The 25,135-nt window shown below is 52.4% G+C and overlaps 1 protein-coding gene and 1 pseudogene across 1 annotated transcript; both read left to right on the top strand.

Moving 5' to 3' along the window:
• The first annotated feature begins 2,752 nt into the window (after positions 1-2,752).
• On the top strand, positions 2,753-18,981 carry CLEC2L (C-type lectin domain family 2 member L). The gene is made up of 5 exons (XM_038559414.1): positions 2,753-2,960; positions 12,571-12,645; positions 15,151-15,317; positions 16,184-16,284; positions 18,313-18,981. The coding sequence occupies exons 1-5, from the start codon at positions 2,753-2,755 to the stop codon at positions 18,422-18,424; spliced, it is 663 nt and encodes a 220-aa protein (XP_038415342.1). The 3' UTR covers positions 18,425-18,981.
• Positions 18,982-23,627: 4,646 nt separating this feature from the next.
• Positions 23,628-24,803, top strand: LOC100856308 (annotated as a pseudogene).
• The last annotated feature ends 332 nt before the right edge of the window (positions 24,804-25,135 follow it).

Raw genomic sequence — 25,135 nt, 5'->3', positions numbered from 1 at the left:
ACGCTCACCTTAGTGGATGGCCACCTTAGTGGACGGTCACCTTAGTGGATGCTCACCTTAGTGGACGCTCGCCTTAGTGGACGGTCACCTTAGTGGATGCTCGCCTTAGTGGACGGTCACCTTAGTGGATGCTCACCTTAGTGGACGCTCGCCTTAGTGGACGGTCACCTTAGTGGATGCTCGCCTTAGTGGACGCTCACCTTAGTGGACGCTCACCTTAGTGGACGCTCACCTTAGTGGATGGCCACCTTAGTGGACGGTCACCTTAGTGGATGCTCACCTTAGTGGATGGTCACCTTAGTGGACGGTCACCTTAGTGGATGGCCACCTTAGTGGATGGTCACCTTAGTGGATGGCCACCTTAGTGGATGGTCACCTTAGTGGATGCTCACCTTAGTGGATGGTTACCTTAGTGGATGCTCACCTTAGTGGATGGCCACCTTAGTGGATGCTCACCTTAGTGGATGCTCGCCTTAGTGGACGGCCACCTTAGTGGATGCTCACCTTAGTGGATGCTCACCTTAGTGGACGGTCACCTTAGTGGACGGTCACCTTAGTGGACGCTCACCTTAGTGGATGCTCACCTTAGTGGACGGTCACCTTAGTGGATGGCCACCTTAGTGGATGGTCACCTTAGTGGATGGCCACCTTAGTGGATGGTCACCTTAGTGGATGGTCACCTTAGTGGATGCTCACCTTAGTGGATGGTCACCTTAGTGGATGCTCACCTTAGTGGATGGCCACCTTAGTGGATGCTCACCTTAGTGGATGGTTACCTTAGTGGATGCTCACCTTAGTGGATGGCCACCTTAGTGGATGCTCACCTTAGTGGATGGCCACCTTAGTGGACGCTCACCTTAGTGGACGCTCAGCTTAGTGGACGCTCACCTTAGTGGACGCTCACCTTAGTGGATGCTCACCTTAGTGGATGCTCACCTTAGTGGATGCTCAGCTTAGTGTATGCTCACCTTAGTGGATGCTCACCTTAGTGGACGGTCACCTTAGTGGATGGCCACCTTAGTGGATGGTCACCTTAGTGGATGCTCACCTTAGTGGATGGTCACCTTAGTGGATGCTCACCTTAGTGGATGGTTACCTTAGTGGATGCTCACCTTAGTGGATGGCCACCTTAGTGGATGCTCACCTTAGTGGATGCTCGCCTTAGTGGACGGCCACCTTAGTGGATGCTCACCTTAGTGGATGCTCACCTTAGTGGACGGTCACCTTAGTGGACGCTCACCTTAGTGGATGCTCACCTTAGTGGACGGTCACCTTAGTGGATGGCCACCTTAGTGGATGGTCACCTTAGTGGATGCTCACCTTAGTGGATGGCCACCTTAGTGGATGCTCACCTTAGTGGATGCTCGCCTTAGTGGACGGTCACCTTAGTGGATGCTCACCTTAGTGGACGCTCACCTTAGTGGACGCTCACCTTAGTGGATGCTCACCTTAGTGGATGGCCACCTTAGTGGATGGTCACCTTAGTGGATGGCCACCTTAGTGGACGCTCACCTTAGTGGACGGTCACCTTAGTGGATGGCCACCTTAGTGGATGGTCACCTTAGTGGATGCTCACCTTAGTGGATGGTCACCTTAGTGGATGGCCACCTTAGTGGATGGTTACCTTAGTGGATGCTCACCTTAGTGGATGGCCACCTTAGTGGATGCTCACCTTAGTGGATGCTCGCCTTAGTGGACGGCCACCTTAGTGGATGCTCACCTTAGTGGATGCTCACCTTAGTGGATGGTCACCTTAGTGGACGCTCACCTTAGTGGACGGTCACCTTAGTGGACGGTCACCTTAGTGGATGGCCACCTTAGTGGATGCTCACCTTAGTGGATGGTCACCTTAGTGGACGCTCACCTTAGTGGACGGTCACCTTAGTGGACGGTCACCTTAGTGGATGGCCACCTTAGTGGACGCTCACCTTAGTGGACGGTCACCTTAGTGGACGGTCACCTTAGTGGATGGTCACCTTAGTGGATGGCCACCTTAGTGGATGGTCACCTTAGTGGATGGTCACCTTAGTGGATGCTCACCTTAGTGGATGGCCACCTTAGTGGATGCTCACCTTAGTGGATGGTTACCTTAGTGGACGCTCACCTTAGTGGACGCTCACCTTAGTGGATGCTCACCTTAGTGGACGGTCACCTTAGTGGACGCTCACCTTAGTGGACGCTCAGCTTAGTGGACGCTCACCTTAGTGGACGCTCAGCTTAGTGGATGCTCAGCTTAGTGGATGCTCACCTTAGTGGACGCTCACCTTAGTGGATGCTCACCTTAGTGGACGCTCAGCTTAGTGGATGCTCACCTTAGTGGATGCTCACCTTAGTGGACGCTCACCTTAGTGGATGCTCACCTTAGTGGATGCTCGCCTGGCTGTCAGGTGTCCCTGGCCTTGCTGCCCTGGGACCGTTGCTGCCTCGCTGGTCTCCTCCGGTGCAGAGTCTGGGCTCTGGCTCCGGGACAGCAGGGGGGCCCCGCATTGTCCCGGCATCAGCCCCGCCAACCTCGCTCGCGTCCTGGGGGGCTGGGAGGTGCCGCCGCAGGGGAGCCGCGCCGCTCGCTCCGCAGCACCTGGCGCCCCGCCCAGGGAGGGGGGGCCTGCGGGGGGCGAAGCTGCCGCCGCTCCGCGCCTCCCCGGCGTCCCCTCCCGCCCCGCCCCGCGCCCGGCTCCCGCGGAGGCTGCGGCTCGGCGGGCGGAGGCGACGGGCACCCGCGGCACAGAGCCCCGGCGCGGCGGAGCGGGCCATGGAGCCGGCCCGGGAGGCCCCCGCGCGGACCCGGCCGCCGCCGCCCGCCGCCGCCCGCCCCGCGCCCGCCGCGCCCAGGCCACGCTCTCCCGCGGAGGCGGCGGCGGCGGCGGCGGCGGAGGCGGAGGCCCGCGGCCCCGAGGCGCTGCTGCGGCGGTCGGGGTCGGGCTACGAGGGCAGCACCAGCTGGAAGGCGGCCCTGGAGGGTAAGCGCGCGGCGGCGGCGCCCGGGCCCGGGGCGGTCGGGGTCACCTTGGCCGAGCTCCCGGCGGGCAGCGGCTGCCTGCGGCGGGGACGCGGGGGCCGTGGCTGGGACCGCCCGGCGGCCGAGCGCCTCTGACCTTGGAGCCCGCTGCAGGCCCCGGCCCCTCCGGCGCGCGGGGACGGTCACCGACTGGCCCCGTCCGATGGGCGAGGAGAGCCGGTGGCTCCGATCTGCAGCAGTGCAAGCGGTTTGGGCAGAGCGACAGAAGGTGTGGAGCCGGAGACGGTGCGGGTGCCCGCGGGAAGTGGGGGTGGGGGTGTAGGGGCTGGCGGCCAAGGGGGCTTAGGGAGGGAGGGAGGGGGATGCGGAGAACATGCCCCGGCTCTTCCTTGCAAGGTCACGCGGGCCACCCACCCCTTCCAGGCAGGTGGGCTCGGGGAGGGACCCCTGCTAGCCAAGCGGGCAGTAACCCACTGAAAAATAGATCTCAAGTTCCCGAGTTCTGTGGGGAAACTTTGTGGCTCCAGGTGGTGGGTGGTGTGGGAGATGCTCCAGTTGGCAAGGGAGAGGGCTGGCCCTCTGGACTTCTGGGCGCTGCTGGCAGAACCTGGGGATCTGGGCAGCGGTATTAGCTAGGGAAGCCCAGAGCTGTGGTCACCCAACCGTAGGGACCAAGTATTATTAGAGAAGGAAGGTTTTCTGGAGTGGGTGACCTCTTGGGTGTGGAGAAGGGCAGGGTGCACCAGGCTCAAGGAGCGTCACGTTCCGGGGCCAGGTGGCCAGAACTAGCCCGGCTCTTGTGGCAAACTGGACCCTGCAGTACCAGGCTGTGGGGAAGGGATGGGAAGACAGGACCCTGGAGGGCCCAGACCATGAGTGGCCACCCAGGCCTCGCCAGAGAGTTGGGACTTGGTTCTGCAGGAGCTGTTGAGAGGTTTTACATATAGAATGAGACGGTGGGTTTGCCCTGGGGAGAGTGGCCAGGTCAGTGAGGAGGGTAGAGTGGTGGTCGGTGGCGGGACCTGGCCTGCACCTGCCAGGGCAGGTGCCTCGCCGAGGAGGGAAAGGTGAGGGCAGTAATGTTAGCATCTGACCCAGAGGCTAGTGGGGCAGGACGTGGACTGCCCGGGGAGGGGGCTCTGAAAACTCGGGAGGGAGGGTGGACTGATGCCTGGATGGGGATGTGGGACGAAGGAAGCAAAGGTGTTGGGTCACGGAGTAGAAGAGCCACTGCGGGCTGGGAAGAGCTGAGTTGAATAAAGGTGGACAAACCCCTCTCCCTGCCCGGCATTGTCGGATCTGCCTGTGATCCCTGCTTCCCTCCCGCCCAAGCTAGTTCTTGAAGTGGCTCCCGCCTTTTGCCTGTGTGTCTTCATTCAGACAGGGGCGGCCCTAACCTAACTCTAGCCCCCTGATGGTTACGGCCGCCTCGGGGGTGATGTGGCCTCTTTCAATGCCTCTCCGGCTTGCTGGTTCCTATTTTACCTCCTGCCCCCAACTTTGACCCGTTCTGCTTCCTGCTCCCAACCTGGGCTGGGCCGACCACCTGCAGGAAGGCAGACCAGTGGGACACTGGCCCTTCGGCCCCTGCAGAATCCAGCCGATCCGTACTCAGTGCCGACTTGTGGTCTGGCCTTGTCTTGCCTGTCCTGGTGTGGCTCTGCGTCTCATGCCACCTCTGTTTCTCCCCATGGTCCACTCGGAAGCAGCCCACCCTTAATGCCTGTGAGCCTCAGAGGCTCAGCAGCTGAGGCCTATGGACTGTTTTTTGTTTTGTTTTGTTTTAAGTAGGCTCCACACCTAGCCCAGAGCCCAGCATGGGGCTCGAACTCACCACCCTGAGATCAAGACCTGAGCTGAGATCAAGAGTTGGTCACTCAACTGACTGACCACCCAGGCACTCCCCTATGAACATTTTCTACAGCACTTTTAGTATCTGGGTCTGAGTCCAGAGGGTTCTCCTCCACCAATGCTCCGAGGGCCTACTGGGTGTTCCCTGGGCACCCCTATCTCCTGTCAGAGGAGGGGAGCACAGGGACTAAGGCTGGTCTCTCCAGGGTGTTGCTGTGCAGGCAGAATCACAGGACAGGCTGAGGCAGGTGGTGAGATTCAAGGAACACAAACTCTGGAGTCAGGTAAACCCAGGCCAGAGCCTTCCACCACTATGGACTGGTGGGTTTTCTTTTCTTTTTTTTTTTTTTATTTATGGTAGTCACACAGAGAGAGAGAGAGAGGCAGAGACATAGGCAGAGGGAGAAGCAGGCTCCATGCACTGGGAGCCCGACGTGGGATTCGATCCCGGGTCTCCAGGATCGCGCCCTGCGCCAAAGGCAGGTGCCAAACCGCTGCGCCACCCAGGGATCCCGACTGGCGGGTTTTCAAACTTGAGTCTCACTTTCCTTACATATAAGCTAGATAATGATTTCCACCTCTCAGGACCACCCAGATAAAGGTGTAGAGGGGTACGCTGTGCAGGTGACTCCTCTCCCTGGCTCTGCGCCTTGGCATCCTGCATCCCTGATTGGGGAGCTCAGCTGAAACCCTTTTTGACTGCTGGCCTACCTACCTTGAGTCTGCTTCCCCTCCCCAACTGAAGTCCACATAACAAGCCCAGTTGCCTGACCCAAGACACTACCCATGATGGGATGATGGGTCGCCCAGGTCTGGGGACCAAGGGCCATGCAGCCCTTAACAGCCAAGTACCTGTCTTGAGACAAGTGGGAGACTTTTTGACTGGATCATGCTAAACACTCAGGGGGGCCTATGCTCCTTTATTACCACGCGCCAGACGTTTCTGAAGCGCCTGCCGTGTGCTGGACCCCATGCCCGGGGGCTTTCACAGTACTGTCCCACTTACTCCTTGCACATACCCTCCAGGGACCGGTGAGCACTATATCTGTTTTGCAGATGGGGGACCAGACTCAGAGGGGCTAAGTGTCTTGCCCAGGGACACACGCTGCTTGCCAACGTATGTTTGCCACATGGACCCTCTGACGTGAGAGTTCTTGTGTCGTCGGGCATGGACCAAGGACGTTGGGCTTCATGAAGCTCATTGGTCCGAACTGAATTGTATCTGTGATGCGTGTACCTCTCCTGCCCATGCTCCTCAGACAACCCTGCCACCTCCGGCATGGACATTTTTTTCCTTCTCACGGCTTAAGTGAAATGGAGAATTTCTTAAATGTAAACCAGGATTAGAGTTTAGGACTTCGCGACTTTCCTCCGATGAACAATTAACTTTATAAATAGAAAGCCAAACAGAAGTTCTCCTGATCAAATCTTCTTCTCTTCCTGTGGCTATTACCTTTTCCTTCTACCCTTCCCCCACCCTCTAGCCTTGCGGGAGGGGCTGGGGAAGGTGACCCAGAGCTTCAGCCTGTGTTCTAGAAAGACTGGGGGTGATTGGAGACGGGGATATTTCTGGCATCGGGGGTGGGGATGGGGAAGAGCGGCCTGGGGGTACAGTGGGGGACAGAGTGATTCTGCATATCACCAGGCTATAGATTTTTCAGAGCTCACCGATTCTGAATTTTTAATGTTGAAAGTTTCTTGATTAGGCACCAGCCCACAACTTCCTGATCAAAACCACACACATGCATTTAGCAAAGCCTTTTAAAATTAAAAAATTACCAAACTCTACATTTGATAGTTTCAAAGAGTCAAGACTATGCTCACCAGACTCTGACCCTGACAACTCAGAGAGATCAGCGGTGAGTCTCTTCTGGGTTCTGGGTGTAAGGCCGATGAGACATCTGTCCGAGTCAGGAGCCAGATTTTCAGCTGTCCCTTCCGGCATGAGGCTCAGTCATATACATTTATAACCACAAATAACTGTACTTGCAAAGTCCATCTATTATGGACCATCGCATAGAAGGAATGATTGTAGAGTTAGACAATTTTTTTAAAGATTTTATTTATTTAGTTGACACAGAGAGAGTGAGAGTAAGCAAGCACATGGGAAGCAGTGGAGGGAGAGGGAGAAGCAGGCTCTTCACTGAGCAGTGAGCCCGACGAAGGGCTCGATCCCAGGACCCCGGGATCATGACCTGAGCCGAGGGCAGACGCTTAAGCGACTGAGGCACCCAGGGGCCCCGAGTTAGACATTTCTTATGGCTTGAATTGTATCTCCCTCTGCCCCCCCCCAAAGAAATGTGTTGAAGTCCCTAACCACCAGCTCCTCAGGATGGGATCTTATTTACAAATGTGGTCATTTCAAGTGTGATGAGTTAATATAGGCACATCCTGGAGTGGGTGGGCTCTTAATCCAAGGTGACTGGTGTCCTCACAAGACAATGGTCACATAAAGTCAGAGCCACAGGAAGAAGGTCATGTGAGTAGAAGGCAGAGCCTGGAATGAGAGGACTGCAAGCTGGATGAGGAAGGTCACCAGCAAACCCTCAGAAGCCAGGAAGAAGTGAGCAAGGACTCCCCCAGCTTTCAGGGGGAGTGCTTTCAGGGGAGTTTTGGCACCTTGACCGTGGACTTCTGGCCTCCAGAACTGTGAGACAATAAACTTGCGGTGTTTGAAGCCATCTAGTGTGTGGGGCTTTGTTACCGCCACCCTAGGAAACAACACAGCATTGATTTGGATCATCAGGCCCCATAGCCAGCTCCCGTGGGTGCAGCTGGAACAAGGAAGCAGGACTCCCTGGAGCGTCCTTTTGCTGCCCACAGTGCCGTGTCCAGAGCAGTCGTCCCCGTGCAAGAATGAAGGGGTCCCGGGTTCTGGTGATATTGGAGAAACATGCGCGGGTGTCCCACCCCCAGAGAGCAGCTGTGTATCTGTGTGGCCTTTCCCACCAACTCAGCCGGGTTTAAGGCTAAGGACATTGTCATTCAGTGTAGCCAAATCCCCCTCAGGATTTTGAGTGCCAGTGGGTGCTCTGTTAACATGCAAGGCAAGGCTAACCTAGGGAATCCAAAGGGGAGGAAAGCATAGCCCTTTCCCTAAAGGAGCCTGTGGCTCATCATCATCATCATCATCATCATCATCATCGTCATCCTGATGGCAATTGCTAACATTGAATCAGAGCTTGCTATGCTGGACACTGTGCTAAGCACTGAACATTGGCTTCTTGTAAAAAATTTAAGAGGCAGATACTACTACTCTTTCATTTTAAAGATGAAGAAAATGAAATAAAATAGAAGTGAAGTAACTGCCATGAAAAGTGGCATCTACAAAGAGATGGAGCTGGAATTTGGACCTGTGCATCTTCCATGCACAGACTTACAGTGCCAGTGTGTGCAGGCCTGGAAGGGGGCGGAGAGAGGAGAGAGGAAGGATCCGTACACACACTCATGAGACAGCTCAGGGGGAGATCAGCCCTGCGACAAGCTGTCATTGAGGACAACCAAGCAGTGGGTGAGGGCAGGCATGAGTCTCTGCTCTTACCGTGCCTGCAGCCACCTGTTCCTGGACTCCTGGTCACTTGCCAGCACAGACCTCGCTCGTAGGAAGGATTTCAAAATGTTGCCTGCCCTTGCAGGTAAAGATGGCAGACTGAATGCATGCAGTTTTCCTCTTTCCTTCCAGAAGCCCATGAAAACAACAGTAAAGGGATTTTTTAAAAGGCCATAAGGACAAGGAGAACGAGAGAGAAGACAATAACAATACGGTTGGGAGCTAGGGATCAATGATGAGTGGCAACTGATCCTAGGGGCCTGCAGGGAGCAGAGGAGCAGCCTGAGTCACATGCAGGACCCCCAAAGTATGGAGAGGGGGGCACCAGTCATCATGGCACTGAGTGAAGACAGAGCTCAAACAGGAGGGCTGGTTGAACATTTTAGAAAGGATTTAGTTGCCCAGGTCCTCTTCCCTGCTCTGGCAGGAGCCTGAGGCTAAATCTGAGAGAGGGCTGAGAGGGCAGTACATTTGGAAGCAAGCAATTAGTGGGACATTTACATAATGAATGATTAGGATGGCCTCCCAGCCTCTCCTCCTGGTCAAGCCTACACCCTTCAGGAGGGAACAGAAGAGCCTTCTACGGGAACTGGCCCGCCCTAGGGGAAAAACCCGGGGAAGTTAGCATTCAGAACACCCCGAGGACCACCCCAGCCTGGTCACTCTGCTGGGACCCCACAGCTGATAAGCCCCTCCCTGGGCTCAGAGGCTCCAATGGACTCTTTCTTCTTGCTTTAATCAGAAACAAATAACCAAGGATCTCCAGATATCTGAGGAAATTCTATGACATGGAAACTAGAGACCAAATGATCAGAAAAGAAAAAAAGCAATTTGGGGAAAACATAGACTATACAGGGAGAAATAAACTTTCTATCCACCTCTCCTTTCTTCCCCCGCCCCCTCCAAAAAACTATCAGTCATATCCTCAAAGAGAGCAGAGAAAATATGGCATCATTTTTTAAAAAGATTTATTTATTTATTTTAGGCAGGGATGGGGCAGAGAGAGTCCCAAGCAGACTCCGTGTGGAGCACAAATGCAGACCCTGGAGGCCAGGCTGCTTCCTACCATGCTGAGATCAAGACTCGAGCCAAAACCAAGAGTCAGACACTCAACTGACTGCACCACCAAGGCAACTCCCATATGGCATCATTACAAACAGGATGCTCTGAGAGGGGATCTTCAGAGAACAGTGGCAAACCACAACAAAACAAAACAAAAAACCCTGGAAATTAAACATAATTGCAGAAATGGAAAATTCAGGAGAGAGTAGGAAGATAAAGCTGAGAAAAACTTTCCAGGAAATAGAGCAAAAAGGCAAAAAAGATAATGGGTAAGAAAGAAAAAAGGAAAGAAACTCAGAGGACCAATCCAAGTGATTCAACATCTGAAGAATATGACCTCCAGAAAGCAGACAGAGAAAGTGGGTGAGAGGAAACCACTGATGATATAATTAAAGAAAATTTCCTGGAACCGAAGGACATGAACTTTCAGATTGAATGGGCCCACTGATTGCCTATTCTAGAGTGGGTGAAAATGGACTCAAACTAAGCATGGCATGTGTGATGAAATTTTTTAAAAATTTTAATTTATTTACTTGTTTGTTTTTTTTTATTTATTCATGAGAGACACAGAGAGAGAGGCAGAGACACAGGCAGAGGGAGAAGCAGGCTCCCTGCAGGGAACCCGATGTAGGACTAGATCCCATGACACTGGGATCCTGACCTGAGCCAAGGGCAGATGCTCAGCCACTGAGCCACCCAGGTGCTCCGAATTTTTATTGTTAAATTCTTTTTATTTTTTTCTTTATTCATTTGACAGAGAGAGAGGGAGAGAGAGTGAGCAAGCACAAGGAGGGGAGTGGCAGGCAGGGGAGAGGGAGAAGCAGGCTCCTTGAGCAGGGAGCTTGACAAGGACTCTGATCCCAGGACCTTGGGATCATGGCCTGAGGCGAAGGCAGATGCTTAACTGACTGAGCCACCCAGGTGCCCCACGCATGATGAAATTTTAGAAGATTATGTGATAAAGAAAAGATCCTAAAAGCTTCCCAGGGCATGGGGAGTGGGGGCAGAAGCAATTGATATTAAAAAGATCATGGATGAGAATGGCTCTGGAGCCATTTTTCAAGAGCAACATTGGAGCTAGAAGACAAGTAATGCCTTCAATATTCTGAAGGAGAATTCTTTCCAACCTATAGTCTTCAGGGCTCTGGGTTCACAACTCTAGAGGCAGGACATGGTGAAGGTTTGCTGCTGGGGGATGTGCAGTGGTCCTGCTCTGCCCTATCTCAGGCACCTGTTGGAAGATGTGCTCCACCAAAGCAAGGGAGTCAACCAAGAAAAAGGATGTTGTAGGACAGAAGGTGCGGGAGAGGCCGCACACGAGGGAGGCAGAGAGGTCCTCAGGCTGCTGGCGAGGGGAGCTTCCAGGGTGGCAGGTGGGCTTAGAAGGCAAAATCAGGGGTGCCTGGGTGGCTGAGCTGGTTAAGCAGCTGCCTTTGGCTCAGGTCATAATCCCAGGGTCCTGGGATAGCCCCACCTCAGGCTCCCTACTCAGCGGGGAGTCTGCTGCGCCCTCTGCCCCACCCCCACTCGTGCTCTTGTGCTGTCTCTCTCAAATAAATAAATAAAATCTTTTTAAAAATTTTTAAAAAGAAGGTAAAATCAGATTGGAACAGCTCAGAAGGTTCTGAGGGACACTACTTCAAGAGCATTATTAGGGACTGGGTGTTTGTGTCCCCCCAGGAGTCAATCAACAGATGAATGGCTAATCAACAACAAATATATACATATACAACAAATATATATATATATATATATATATATATATATATATATGTATATATATATATTCATACAATGGAATACTATTCAGCCATAAAAAGGAATGCCATTCTGACACATCGTACAACATGGATGAACCTTGAAAACACTAACTTAAGTGAAATAAGTCAGACACAAAAGGACAGATAATGTATGATTCCCCTTCTATGAAATCTCTAGAATAGGCATATTCATAGAGACAGGAAGTAGATTAGAGGTCACCAGGGGCTGTGGGAGGTGGGAACTGGGAGTGGATGTTCAATAGTACCGAGTTTCTGTTTGGGGGGTGAAAAAGTTTTGCAAATAGACAGTGGAGATAGTTGCACAACAGCATGAATGTAATTGATGCCGCTGTGCACTTAAAAATGGTTAAAATGGCAACTTTTATGTTCTATTTTATGACAGTAAGAGAAACTTAAATAGAGTCTGTGTCTAAAGTTGAAAAGGGTTCTTCCATTAAAAATAAAATAGGGATTCATGGGTGGCGCAGCGGTTTAGTGGCTGCCTTTGGCCCAGGGCGCGATCCTGGAGACCCGGAATCGAATCCCACGTCGGGCTCCCGGTGTATGGAGCCTGCTTCTCCCTCTGCCTGTGTCTCTGCCTCTCTCTCTCTCTCTGTGACTATCATAAATAAATAAAAATAATTAAAAAAAAATAAAAATAAAAATAAAATAGAGGGATCCCTGGGTGGCGCAGCGGTTTAGCGCCTGCCTTTGGCCCGGGGCGTGATCCTGGAGACCCAGGATCGAATCCCACGTCGGGCTCCCGGTGCATGGAGCCTGCTTCTCCCTCTGCCTGTGTCTCTGCCTCTCTCTCTCTCTCTCTCTTTGTGTGTGTGACTATCATAAATAAATAAAAATAAAAAAATAAAATAAATAAAATAAGAAATTTTCAGTGATGACAAAGAAATAAAAATCAGAAGGCGGGGGAAGGCAGCGGGTCAGGGGAGGTTTGGTGAAGAGGGTGGACGGTGTGAAGCTGGGCAGGATTCCAGAGGTAGCAGCGGTGGAGAAGAGCTCTGGGGGCAAAGACCCAACCCCAGGGCTGTGAGGACAGGCTGGGTTCTTTCAAGGAGTCCACGTGGCTGACCCTGGGGAGAAGGTAGGGAAGCAGCAGGAGAGGAGGACTGAAAGCTCTGACCGCTGCGGGAGGGGCAAGGGCAGAGCCTTGGAGGGAGGGGTTTGGGGCAGCAGTGTCACAGATTCCGAAACGGGCTCTGGAACAGAGGCTCTCAGACTTCAGCGCGCATCAGATTCCTGCAGAGGGCTTGGAAAAACTCAGATTGCCGGGTCCAGGCCAGGGTTATCCCAGTATCAGGACTTGGGGCTGGCGGTGGGGCTTGGCAGCGGGGTGGATGGCTGGGTACTGACCCGCTTTCTTCTCTCCTCAGACACCACCACACGTCTCCTGCTGGGGGCCATCGCGGTCCTTCTGTTCGCCATCCTGGTGGTGATGAGCATCCTGGGTGAGCATGGATGTCAAACATTTACGGGAGTCAGTGTGTACACACCTTGTCAGTATCATGTCTAATTAGGTAAAGAAAGGTTCCAGATGTACCACGTATTCTGTGGGGCACGAAGCTTAGGAAACAGACTGCTGCTGTTTCTAGGTGAGAGTTTAGCCTAAAATAATATATGCACACGTTGACTCCACACGTCCCCTTTACGGAGCCACACGGGGAGGTAGTGAGGAGACTCCGGTACTATTCCGTACATGCTACGAGGATGCAGAGCCAGCTTGAGGTGAGTTAGACACTGCTTCTTGGAGGAGAGGGTTTTGGGATGAGAGCCTTTACAGATCACATTCATTCATTTAACACACATTTAGGGAGCACTGCTGTGTGTTAGGCCCCCTAAATGCTGAGGATTAAAAAAAAAAAAAAAAAGGATGAGTTATGACATCATCTCCTCTGTCCAGTTACGGAGGCATCACTGCATCCACCCCGCTGGTGGGGGTGGGGGCTTCTTATGTGGGATGAAAGGGAGAAAGGAATAAAAGGGAGGAAATCCGCTAAGAACAGGCAAGGCTGTATGACCAGGAGATTGGGCTGCTTTCAACGGATTCAAGTCAAAGTGTGTTGTGGGCTCTGATGGTTTTGCAAAGTGATTTCAGTGCCTCTGTCTTTAATCTTTGAGGAGCACCATAAGACCAGAGGCAGGTGCCTGCAAAGGGGAGGAAGGTCCATTGACAGCATTAGCTCCCATGAAATCCTCACCTTTGGACGTGCATGATAATCAGGGGCTTTGTGGGTGTTTGGAAAAGAATATGGTGACCATTGGTGCCAGCTTAGATTCACCTAGAATAATTACTACAAACTAAGTTGGTTTCCTTTTGTCCTCGTGCTAGCTTGGGAAGGTCAGAGCCATGCGAAGACATAGTGTGTTGTGATTGTAGTAAAGGACAATAGAGTCTCTTTGGAAGTCCTTGTGGAAAGTAGTTGAAATGTGGCCACACCATGCTCAATACTTCCCAAGTGGTCCTGCGGCTCACTGAGCAGATATGCCAGAGTGTCGATGATTTAATTGGTGTCGAGTGGCCCTAGATCCCTAGAGGCTGGAGTACTGTGGGCCTGTCCTTGGCTCTGTCTTTGTCTACATTTTAATCAATCACTTGCATGAAAACAAACAAAAAAGATGCATATGGAATTTGTAGGTGATACGAAGATGCTCAGGATGACAGATGAAGGCTGTTTAATATGACAGGGTGGAAAAAATCAAGATCAAAATTCATCTTTCAAAACTCAGATGAGCCAGTGTGAATGAGATAAAGGTGGAAGAAATAAGAATAAAATCTTCAAATGGATTGAAAAAGTGATTTCTACATGTTCTGGATGTGGGGGGAGACCTGGCTTGGAAATAGATCACATGGAAACAATCGAAGAGTATTTTCTGCCCACCCAGAAAAGCACGCATGCACATACCCACTGTTTCTTTTCATGGACATGGTCTGTAGCCTGGAAGGAGCCCATAGCAACTGGAAGGAGTGTGGCAATCACTGTTGTTGGGGTAAGACCACATCTGGTGTGTTCCGGTCTGTTATGGTGGCAGCATTTTGGTGACAATGTGGACACACCGCAGTGAGCCAGGCAGGATGAAGGGTGTGGACAGCATCCTCTCCAAGAAGCTGTGGAAGAGATGGTGCCCACTGAAATCTGGATGTGAGAAGGCTGGCATCCTTCTTCGAATAGGCGGTAGAAGGTGGGCTGGGCTTGCTCTGAGTCACTCCAAGGCCAGATCCTAGACCTGTAGGGCCAGGTCACAGGAAGGCAGATTGAGACTCAGCTAAAAATGAACTTGACAGCAGTTCAGCAGTGGAACAGGTTGAGCTGTTACTAATGAGGACATGGCCAATGAGATCAGGCCCACCAAGCCTGCAGATGGTTCCCACCCTGGTTGGAAAGCATGGACGTGTGGTCTCCAGGTCCTGATTTCTAGATCTGTGTTTCTGCACTTCCATGCCTTGGGGAGTTTGGGGAGAGAGAGGAGATCTTAACCCAGGGGCTAATCTGCTGTCACTTCCCCTGGGGGTGATACTGCCTCCAAACCAGCCTCCAAATTTCCCTTCCTTGTTTATTTTTTAAAAGATTTTTTCAAGACAGGCGGCAGGGGAGAGCGCACAAACAGGGAGGAGGATCAGAGGGAGAGGGAGAAGCAGACTCCCCACTGAGCCGGGAGCCTGATGAGGAACTCAATCCCAGGACGCTGAGATCATGACCTGAGCCTGAAGGCAGACCCATAACCCGCTGAGCCACCCAGGTGCCCTTTCCTTCCTTATGTATTTGGTCACCAACCTCTTACCTGCCAGGCACTTTGAGAGGTGCTCATCTGGGAAGACAGCCACCTGGGTCATCACTGGAGGGCACCAAAGTCAGGCAGGTGGAGGGAGCTTTGGGTCGCTGAGCGGGATTCTTCAGGCCCGGGCAGAGGCCAGGTGTGCTGTGGACACTGAGTCCCCTCCATCTCCCCTGCAGCTTCTAAGGGCTGTATCAAGTGTGAAGCGCCCTGCCCGGAGGACTGGCTGCTCTATGGAAGGAAATGCTACTTCTTTTCTGAGGAGCCAAGAGACTGGAACACAGGCAGGCAGTACTGCCATACTCATGAGGCCGCGCTGGCTGTGATTCAGAGCCAGAAGGAGCTGGTGAGCGCTGGGCCGGGGGTGTCCTTCGGGGAGAACCCCGCTGCTGGGATCTGGCGTCCCCTGTGACATGTTTCCAGAGCACGTGTGCCTGGGGTGTGCTGGTGGGCCCTGTAGGGTCCAAGCACATTTCCAAGGGGCTCCTGTTCCACTGCTGTTGTGAAAGCCAGTGATCTCAATCCAAGGCTGGTTTGCTGAGCTCAACTCAGCATCATAAAGTGTGAGGATTACAAATCATAAATGCGCTTGTGAATAAAGAACACACTGGCACCTTCTACTGGTCCAAATCAGGACATGAGCACCCACTGAACACCCGAAACAGTTTTATCAGTAGAAATGGGAAAGACACACAGTGAATGACTGTTGCTCACTTTGGATTCTGAGGGTAACAGTGGCGATCCGAAATAGCAGGTAATCTCACAGTCACTTCCGTTTGTCTCTGATAAACAGTATAATGTCTCCCTGCTGCAGAGAAAGGCCCAGCAGTATGTGCGTAGGAGGACAACCAAATTGAACGTTGTGCTTTGTCCCAGATAATCCATCAAATGGGCAATTCCAGGCTTCCTGCAAATCAGGAATGCTGACTGGCAGGCTGGACCGCTGAGCTAGGAGGACAAATCTTGTTCCAGGTGCCCTGGTCTGGTGGGCATGCTCCCAGGGCCCAGGGCCTAACAGCTGCTGAGAGGGAGGTCAGTGTGAGTGCAGGGCCCTCTCTGACCCCAGCTCCTTACTTTCAGGGTGCAGTGAGGGATTCCCTTTTCAGTGTCTGTGTATCTGGGAGCCCGTCTTCTGATCTGAGGTTAGTTCTGGGATGTATGAAAAGTTGGGAGACTGCAGAAAACTCGGGCTTTTCTCTTTTCTTGGTACAGGAGTTTATGTTCAAGTTCACACGGAGGGAGCCCTGGATTGGTCTGCGCAGAGTCGGGGATGAATTCCACTGGGTCAACGGGGACCCGTTCGACCCGGACACGTGAGCTGAGGCTTCATCTTCTGACCACTAAGACTGGGAAGGGCCTAGCTCCCCAGACAACACCTCCCGAGGGAGAGAGAACCAGTTGGTTCTGTGCTCGCTAGAGCTAGTGACCTCAGGGCTCAGCAGCATGTGGCCGAGATCATGATAATGAAGATGGCTTTACTTCTCGCTCTCTATCCCCTAATGCCCAGCCTGGTTCGGCGGCTCTCCTGTATGTGGTCATCAGAGCTTCCTGCTAATGGGGCCCAGGTTCCTTCCATCTTGTGGCTCCCCACCCATGAAGATGCTCATCTGCATGGCTCAGTGTGGCTCAGAGGAAGGGGAAGACATGCCCTAGATGTCCCTCTTCTGTGTTGGCCAGAACATAGCCACATGACCATAGCTGCCTTTGAGGGAGGGGGGATGGGGCCTCTATTCTGGGCAGCTGTGTGTTGCCTAAACCTTTTCCCTATGGAAGAAAGGGGCTCAGGCCCCTGGGCACCATGAGTCCTCTCTTAGAGAAAACACCGCTGCAGTATGCTGGTAGTGTGTGCAGTGCTGGGATTGCTCACACGACATGAGAGTGTGACGAGGTGGCAGGTGTGTGATATCAGGGACTGGTTTGCAGGGGTGCTGGGGGCAGTGGTCATGGGTGGTGGGGGTGGGAGTGTCTGGCTGAGGCAGTGGGGGTAGTGATAGTGTGTGTGTGTGTGTGTGTGTGTGTGTAGGGGGGCGGTGATCCAGGTTTAGGGGAACACAGAGGAGGGCATATAGGGGAATAAGAACCCAAATTCCTAGTCCAGACCCTAATAGGCCCTGAGGAGCCTGGTGGGGGCACAGCTGCTCACATGATGATGATGATGATGGAGGAGGGTCCACAAGGTATAAGAAGTGGGAGGGCACCCAAGAACCCCCAACCCTCCACCATGGCTGGAAGCTGGTGATCAGCTACCTTCCCATTTGAGGCTGGCTCAGGGCTGCATTAGTCCCTGTGACTCCGGGGGGTGAGCATCCAGTCAGCCTCTTCCCTCCTTTGCCCTGGCTCCTGTGCCCTTCATTTTGCACCTCTCTTTGTCTTCATTTTCTCTTCCTTTTCTTCTCTTTCCTTTTCCTGCCTTCATCCCAGATCTATCCTTAGAGCTGCTGAGATGTCTTGCACTTTCTGCCCCTTTCTCTTCCCTTCTGATAGCTTCCTGCTTCCAGAACCTGGGAGAACCCTGGAGGCTGGGGTTCTCAGCATGCTGACCATCAGCCAACCAAAGGGCCTTTGGGCTGTGTCTCCCTGGCTCTGAGGTGGTCCTGCTCGGCACTCCCTCTTGAGGTCCTTCTGGTGCCCTTTCTTGTGAGACCCCAGCTCCAGCCTCGGAAGGGGCCTCAGATCAGGCTGACCAAGTGAGATTAAGAAGAAATCTTGAAATTCTATGGAATGATTTTAGCTAGAAAGGACCCTCATCCCCTACATCTACCGAAGATGGCAGTGAGTTCGTGGGCAACACAGCCTGGGTAGCAAAGGCTGGGGTTAATCAGGTCCACCCCTGTGATGTAGTTTCATTCAGCTCATCTCTGCTGAGCAATTCCTGTGCTAGATGCTCTGTGCTGTAGGGGAGCCAAGACAAGAGAGGCATGGAGCCCACTGCTCAGGAGTGACCACCCGGGGAACTGGTGGGGACAGACAGACACAGGCTTCCATGAAGATGTGATGAGTGGTGCCCCCTGGCTCAGACAGGTGCTGCGGGGCAGAAGGGTGGGCAGAGGGTGGTCCTGAACATGATACTGGCTCATGGCACAAGCGAGTTGACTCTGGAAGGATGGGAAAGTGCAGGGTGTGTTCAGGAGATGTCTGTGGGCATCCCCAGGGTGGCTGGAACCATGGTGACCATAGTACATAGACAATGGGGAGGGGCCACACTAGAAAGTTCTATAAGGGGCTAAAAGTACTGGAAGGTGGCTCCAGAGGGAGGGACAGGTCAGGACCTCCAGGGCCACCCAGTGATGGACTACGTGTGACAGGTTGTAAGTGCCTGCTCTCTTGTCTTCTGGCCACAGGTTCCCCATCTCAGGCCTGGGAGAGTGTGTCTTCGTGGAGCCCACCAGGCTGGTGTCAACGGAGTGTCTGATGACCCGCCCCTGGGTGTGCAGCAAGATGGCCTACACATGACGTGGGTCAGGCCAGCAGTGGCCCTCCAGTCAGGCTCTGAGACCTGCCTGCCCTAGGTTCCTCTCCCAGGCGAAGCAGTGAGGACGGGGGCCTCTGCCTCGGCCTCTGCTCCAGGCCACACAGCCCTGGTTCCTGGTCTCCTCGGCCCCAGGCAGGTCCTGTGGCTTAGCAGTCAAATCCCACATGCTCAGTAGTGTAGGCATCTCCCAAACACACACATGCACGCATGCACAGGCATGCACACAGTCTCTTCTGGAGTTCAGAGTCCAGCCTTAGTCACCCCAACTCCCTTCCTGGTCCCATGCTGGAATATTTCTTCCCCATGTATCCCTGGTGCTTGGAGGAAGGATGGGCACTGACACAGATTGCATTACTGTCTGCACAATCATTTCTCTCCTGGGTGCTGGGGAGGCAGGGAGGGTGGGCTGCCCCACATAGGGCCCCCTACAGCCACCCTCTTGGCCTTGCCCAGGGTTCTCAGGCAGGCCCCTGCTGTGTCTGTGGTGCTGTTGTGTTGGTCACTGATGGAATAAAGAGATGACTGGCATCTAGAAAAACCTGCTGCCATTTGTTCTGGGGTTATGGCTTGGGGGAGGGACAGAGGGCCACATCTCTGGGTGCCTGTCTGGGAGGAGCCACCACCAAGGTGGCACTGAGGACAAAAACACGTTCTGTGGCCTCAGGGCACCATTTAATTCTACTGGGCTACTGAGTTATTCTTAGATGTCTGACGGTGTGCTCCATCTGGTTCCTTCATTACTATTCAACTCAATATGACAAACGTTTATTCACATCACACCTACCACGTGCCAGACACCATGCCAGGCATGGGGATCAACAGTTTTATCCCCCAGGGAGCACACAGGGAGCAGAGGCAACAACTTAGGAAGTGCCATCCAGAATGTTCTGGAACACAGTTGAGGGATGATTTCTTCTGCCTTAGGGGAGAAGGCGTGCAGTGAGCAGGAGGATTAGCCCAGCAGAAAAGCTGATGTTCATGGTGAGTGGGATAAGAGTGCATGCAGGTCCTATGGCCTTTTCTTCCTTGGTCGGCCTCGGGAGGAGTTGGGGGTCTGGCTGCTTCCTGGGCCTGTGGAGGCTCCAAGTGCTGCCCCCCAGCACAATACACCTGGAGCCCCAGAACTCGCCCCGGTGGGGCTCAGGCCTCCCCAGCCTCCTCTCTGCAGCTGGCTCTGGCTGAGATGTGGGCAGCCTGCCTGTGAGCAGGGTGTAGGGGAATCTGGGTCATGGCCCATTTTCAGAAAGTAGATCAGAGGGAAACCAGGTCCTGCTTTGCTCTGCTCAGTCCTTTTACTGTTGGTTTGTGGACAAAACTGTCAGCTGGGTTTTGCTGAACTTTCCACATGCTTCCCAGATATCCAGTAAAATACAGGCAATTTTGTGATTTCCTATTTTGTCTTTGGTGGGAACCCAGTGAGGAACCAGAGAGACCAATAAAGAGGTGATAGTCATTCAGTGCTGCAGTGGCGCTAGTGGGGGTGTCAGGAAGCTCGGCACCTTCCCAGTGCCGGTGGGGGCGCTGGTGGAGCCTCTGAAGGACTGAGGTAGCGGGCGGTCGGCTGCACAAATGCTACTTGGGGGACGGGGGAAAAGGACCAGGGTGTCTCCTTCCCACCTATTACGTCAGGCACAGGCCCGGGGTCCTCACCAGGATCTCCCCATCAAGGAGGGTGAGGCTCAAAAGCCTCGCATGTGGTACCCACAGAAATGTCCGAGACAAGAAGTGCTGCCACAGGCAGTGAAACTGTGCCTGGCAGGTCCCGAGGCCCCGGGGAGAGTAGCACCCAGGCCAGGGCTTCTGAGCGGTGAGCTGTGCTCCAGTCCTGCCAGGTGGTTCAGGTGGGGAGAACGGGCAAGGAGGGGGCAGGAAGGCAGCAGCGTGACAAGGCAAGGGATGATGAACCCATGCATTCGGATCTCACCTCTTACTCAGGTATCCAAAGCCTGCCACCTGCGGCTTCCAGGTACACACTGGCCAATAAGCTCTCCTGACCTTGGGTTCCTCCGGGGAACACACCACAAGGCTAAATCAGTTTAGCAGCTAAAGGAACCCTGACTCGGGGTCGCCAATGCTTTTCGGTTTTCCTACCTGGTTCATATCAAGGAGGGACCATACCAAGCACAGGATAGGAACGAGACACTGGCTGCCAGACTTCAGAAATGTAGGCGATTCTTCCCCAGGTGAGAACTGGCTAGGAGCTTCATGCTCCCACGTGGGCTGAGCCCGGCTGGCCAGCTGCAGTGCCCGTGGCAGCCGCCCAGAGGGTAGGCACTCCCGCCCCACTGCTCGGCGCTGCAGCGCGCCTCTCCCTCCACCTGGAGGGCCCAAGGGAGCAAGCACCCTTCCCGGGGCCCCACTCCTTAGTCCCGTCGGAAGACTTTGCCCTGCCGAGGCATACCCCCTGGAGTTGAGTGTGCTTACCTTGGGAGCCCGGGCTGCTGCTCCCTGGGTGGATTGGAACCCAGATCCCAGATACCAGGCCCATCCTCAGCGAACCGCTGGAACAGGCAGGGCTCCGATAGAAGGCTAAGCACGCACCCCGGGGCCTACTCAGATGGTCTCTGTGCAGGTGGAGGACGATAGGGAGGACCGTGTAGGCCTGCGGCGCTCTGCTGCCGGGTCAGCCGGTGTCTGCTTAGTCTCCCTCCTCCCTGCAAGGTCAGCATTGCCTGCCCACGCTTACAGGTGAGGAACAGACTCAGGAAGGTTAAGGGACTGGCTGCATATCACATAGCTAGCAGGTGGCGGAGGCGGGATTTGCACCCTGCACCCACCACACAGGGCCCTTGGGAAGCCACTTGTGTGGCAACATGTCCCTTGCCTAGCCAGCTCTGAGGCCAGCTCTGAGGAGGGATGGTTGGGAGGGTGCATGTATGTGCAGGTGTGGGGCCACCCTGGGAAAACAAGTTGGATGCCCCCAGGCAATTCTTTTTCTGGACACTTTTGTCTCCAGATGATTTTCATATGGATCACCCACCAAAAGTGGGGGTAATGCATATAATGCCTTCTATCGTTTTCTTCCCTCAAGGTCTGCCTAGAGCCTCCCTCCCACCTTCCGGGACAGCAGGGGCTCTTGGGGACCACTTCCTTCCCCCCCAAACTTCCCACACTTTGAGCCTCTCGTGTGGCTGGAGTCTCCCACCTTGTCATCTGTGACTCCTCTCTTCACTTCATCTGACCACTCCATCACCCAGTTACAAACTCCCGGATGGTAGGGATTGTGTTGTAGGCCTCTTTGTAGCACACATAGCACCTGCTCAAAAGATGGTTCCCATGACGGTTGGATTGCCCACAGCGCTGTGAACTGTGTGCCCCAGCGGGAGATAGCAGAGGCTGCTGTGGTCAGGTTTGTCTTTCAGGTTCTGGTGGCCATGGCATGGTTTTAGAGGCACAGCAAAGATGAATCTTTCATGTGTTTTGCTTCAATTAAATGAGCTCACTCACATTCCTTAAGTGTGCACATACCAGGTGGGCTGAGTGATGGTGGCCCAGAGATACAGCGGGGGAGAGCTGCCTCAGCCTTGGAATGTCCTCTGCATCCTGCCCAGAGCCCCACTAATGAGGACGTGGCTGTGAATGGAAACCAGGCATCGCTGACTGTGCTTGGCTGCTGACGGCTCTGGTGTTCACCAGGATAACTGTGCTAACGTCACCGTGTCATTCTGTAGAAGGTGACCTGGTTTTCCAGAAAGGCCTGCTGAATGCTTACACGAGGAGGGGGTGGAGGTGGGTGCGGCACCTGCCTCCTTTCTCTTCTTGGTCTGCAAACAGCTCCAGGTTGTAAGTATGGGACTCAAACTGGGGGCATCTGGAAAGCCTCCTGCCATCTCCATCAGAGATCCCTGCTCTCTGTCAGGGCGCTCCGGAGTGGAGACAGATGAGGTGTGGCTCCAAAGACCTGCTGGAGAGTAGTCTGGGGCTAGCTCTGGTGACAAGCAGCCACGGAGCTCAGGCCGCTGTGCTAAACCTCTCCAACCCCAGGCTTCACCTCTCTAAAGCAGAAATTATGCCTGCCCTGTCTGCCTCACACGTATTTGAGAATTGTAGGGTTTAGAATTTCAGGGGTTGGAAATTATCTACCCCAGTCTTGTGACTCACGAGGCCCAGAGAAGTTAAGTAACATGTTCAGGGTCACACAGCTAGTGGTAGAGCTAAAACTCAGGTCTTGTGGCACTCCTGTTCCCTGTTTATACTCATTATTGCACGTGTCATGCTTTGTTTACTTGTTCACCATCCTTGCAGCAGAAGTATAAGGATGGCGAACAAAGGATCCTCACACTTCTTTGTTTCTCTAGCATCTGGTACATATAGACAGTGCTCAATAAACTAACCCTGACCACTAGTTCCAATGCTCTTTCCTCTATACCATGCTATCTCTGATCCTGGAAACCTCTGCTTCCAGTTCAGCCTCCCACAAAGTATGAAAACTTGCACATGTTTTAGAGAAAAAGATAAGCAAGATGCTCAACGGCCTCACAATTCCCATTAGGGTCCTGTAGTTTATAGCACAGAACCTATCTAAGCAAATACATACACATCTAAGACAAATTGGGATAACAATGACAACTAATACTAATTAAGAGTTGATTTGGGCCTGGCACTGTGCTAAGCACTTTACACATGAAGTACCAGGCTCAAGGTAAGTGCTTAAAAAAAGACGTTATTGGGGCCCATGGGTGGCTCAATTAAGCCTTGAACTCCTATCTTGGCTTGGATCTTGATCTCAGGGTCTTGATCCAGAGTCATGAGTTCGGGCCCTGTGTTGGGCTCCCCACTGGGCATCGAGGCCACTTAAAAAAAAAAAGGTATACTATCATTTTAAATTATAATGTAAGTTGAGTAGTACACTAGAGTATGCTAGCTTCAGCAGTAATGCCCAAATTTCAGAGGCTAACAAGGTAAAGATCTTTTTTTTCTTTGCTCATACCATAGACTAAGCAGGTCAGGGAAAGGAACAGCTTTGCTCCATCCAGGGCCTTTGGATGTAGCTGTTCATAAAGGATGTGTTTCAGAAGATGTGGTAGACGTGACTGCCGTGCAAGCCTTTTCACTTCCCTTCTGGGTGCATGGAAAGATCATATTTCTCAGGCTTTTTGAAGCTAGTGACTTGCTTTAACCAAAAAAAAAAAAAAAAAAAAAAAAAAAAAAGACACATGTCATTTCTAGGTAGAAGCATTTAAGAGCCAAGCACACTTCTTCATATATTCCCTCCTCTCCCCAACTGTGATTTGTTGGTTTGGAAGTTTCATAAAGCTGAGACATCCTGGAATGCTAAGTTGCTATGTAGGGGACAGGTTTCCTGGACACTTGTCTGGCTGTGCAGCAACCTATGTGAGAAATCAAGCCTCTGAGATTTGTGGTGATCATAGCGTATAGAAGGGGCCAGCCTAGAGGTGGCCTGCACTCAGCCCACAGACCACTGGCCAGGACAGTCGTGGATGCCTGAGAAGTGTAGTCTGGTTGTATGCCTGTATGCACTGAGATTCTTGATTCTATGCATTGATGTCATTGATCAAGTCTGGAAAATTCTTCACTTTTATCTCTTTAAATAAATCTCCTGCCTCACCCTTCTTTTCTTCTCTCCACCCAGGACTCCAGTGAAGGCTGTTTGATATTATCACACAGGTCTCTAATGTTCTAGTTTTTGTTTGTTTTTGTCCATCGTACAAAAAAAAGTCTACTGGGATTTTGGGATTGCATTGGATCTGTAAGTCAATGTGAAGAGCCATGCCATTTTAATAATTTGACTATTCCATTCAACAATGTAGCTCTCTCCATTTTTAAAAAGTTTTTGAAAATTTCTGCAACTTGTTACAAGTTTTAAGGGTAGAGTTTTTGCCCGTATTAAAAAAAATTATCCTCAAGATTTTTCAGGTGGCCAGAAGATGGTGGACATTCAGCCTGAACCTGCCTATAAAGGGCAGCCAACCAGCTTTCAAAATAAGAAGAGGGTCCCGCTTGGAGAAACTGGCAAGGACAAGTTCCCATGATACTATAAAGACATTGGCTTGGGCTTCAAGATGCCCAAGGAGGCCATTGAGGGCACCTGTACTGATAAGAGATGACCTGTTTACTGGTAATGGGTCCATCTGAGGGTGGATTCTATCTGACGTGGTGACTGAGATGAAGATGCACTGCCATCCTTGGAGACTACTTCCACTATGTTGAGAGTACAACTTCTTTAAGAAGTGCCATAAGAACATGTCCATGCATCTGTCTGCCCCCTGCTGCAGGGATGTCCGGACTGGCAACCTCATCGCAGTGGGCGAGTGCCAGCTCTTGAGCAAGGCTGTGTGTTTCAATGTGCCCAAAGTCACGAAGGCTGCTGGCACAAAGCAGCAATTCTAGAAGTTCTGAGGCTAGATGTCTGCCTATACCCCCAAAGAAAATAAAGTTATTTTCCCAATCAAAAAAGAAAAACCCATTTATCCTCAAATATTTATTTTTGTGCTCCTACAATTTTTTTTAAATTTCATATTCCAACTGTTTGTTGCTAGTATAAAGAAGTAGAATCAGTTTTTGCATATTGACCTTTTATCCTACAATCTTGCCAGATTGACTTGTTACCTTGAGTAGATGTTTTTGTAGACTGCTTAGGGTTTTTAACTGCATGATTATGGCATATTTTCTCAAAGCATTACACAGGCCATCATCTTTCCAACTCCTGAAGTCAATTTTCATATTTCTCT

The sequence above is a fragment of the Canis lupus genome, chromosome 16, assembly GCF_011100685.1.
Source record: "Canis lupus familiaris isolate Mischka breed German Shepherd chromosome 16, alternate assembly UU_Cfam_GSD_1.0, whole genome shotgun sequence".
Taxonomy (NCBI): domain Eukaryota; kingdom Metazoa; phylum Chordata; class Mammalia; order Carnivora; family Canidae; genus Canis; species Canis lupus.
Note: the sequence above shows the minus strand (reverse complement) of the source record. Positions and strands in the feature narration are given on the sequence as shown.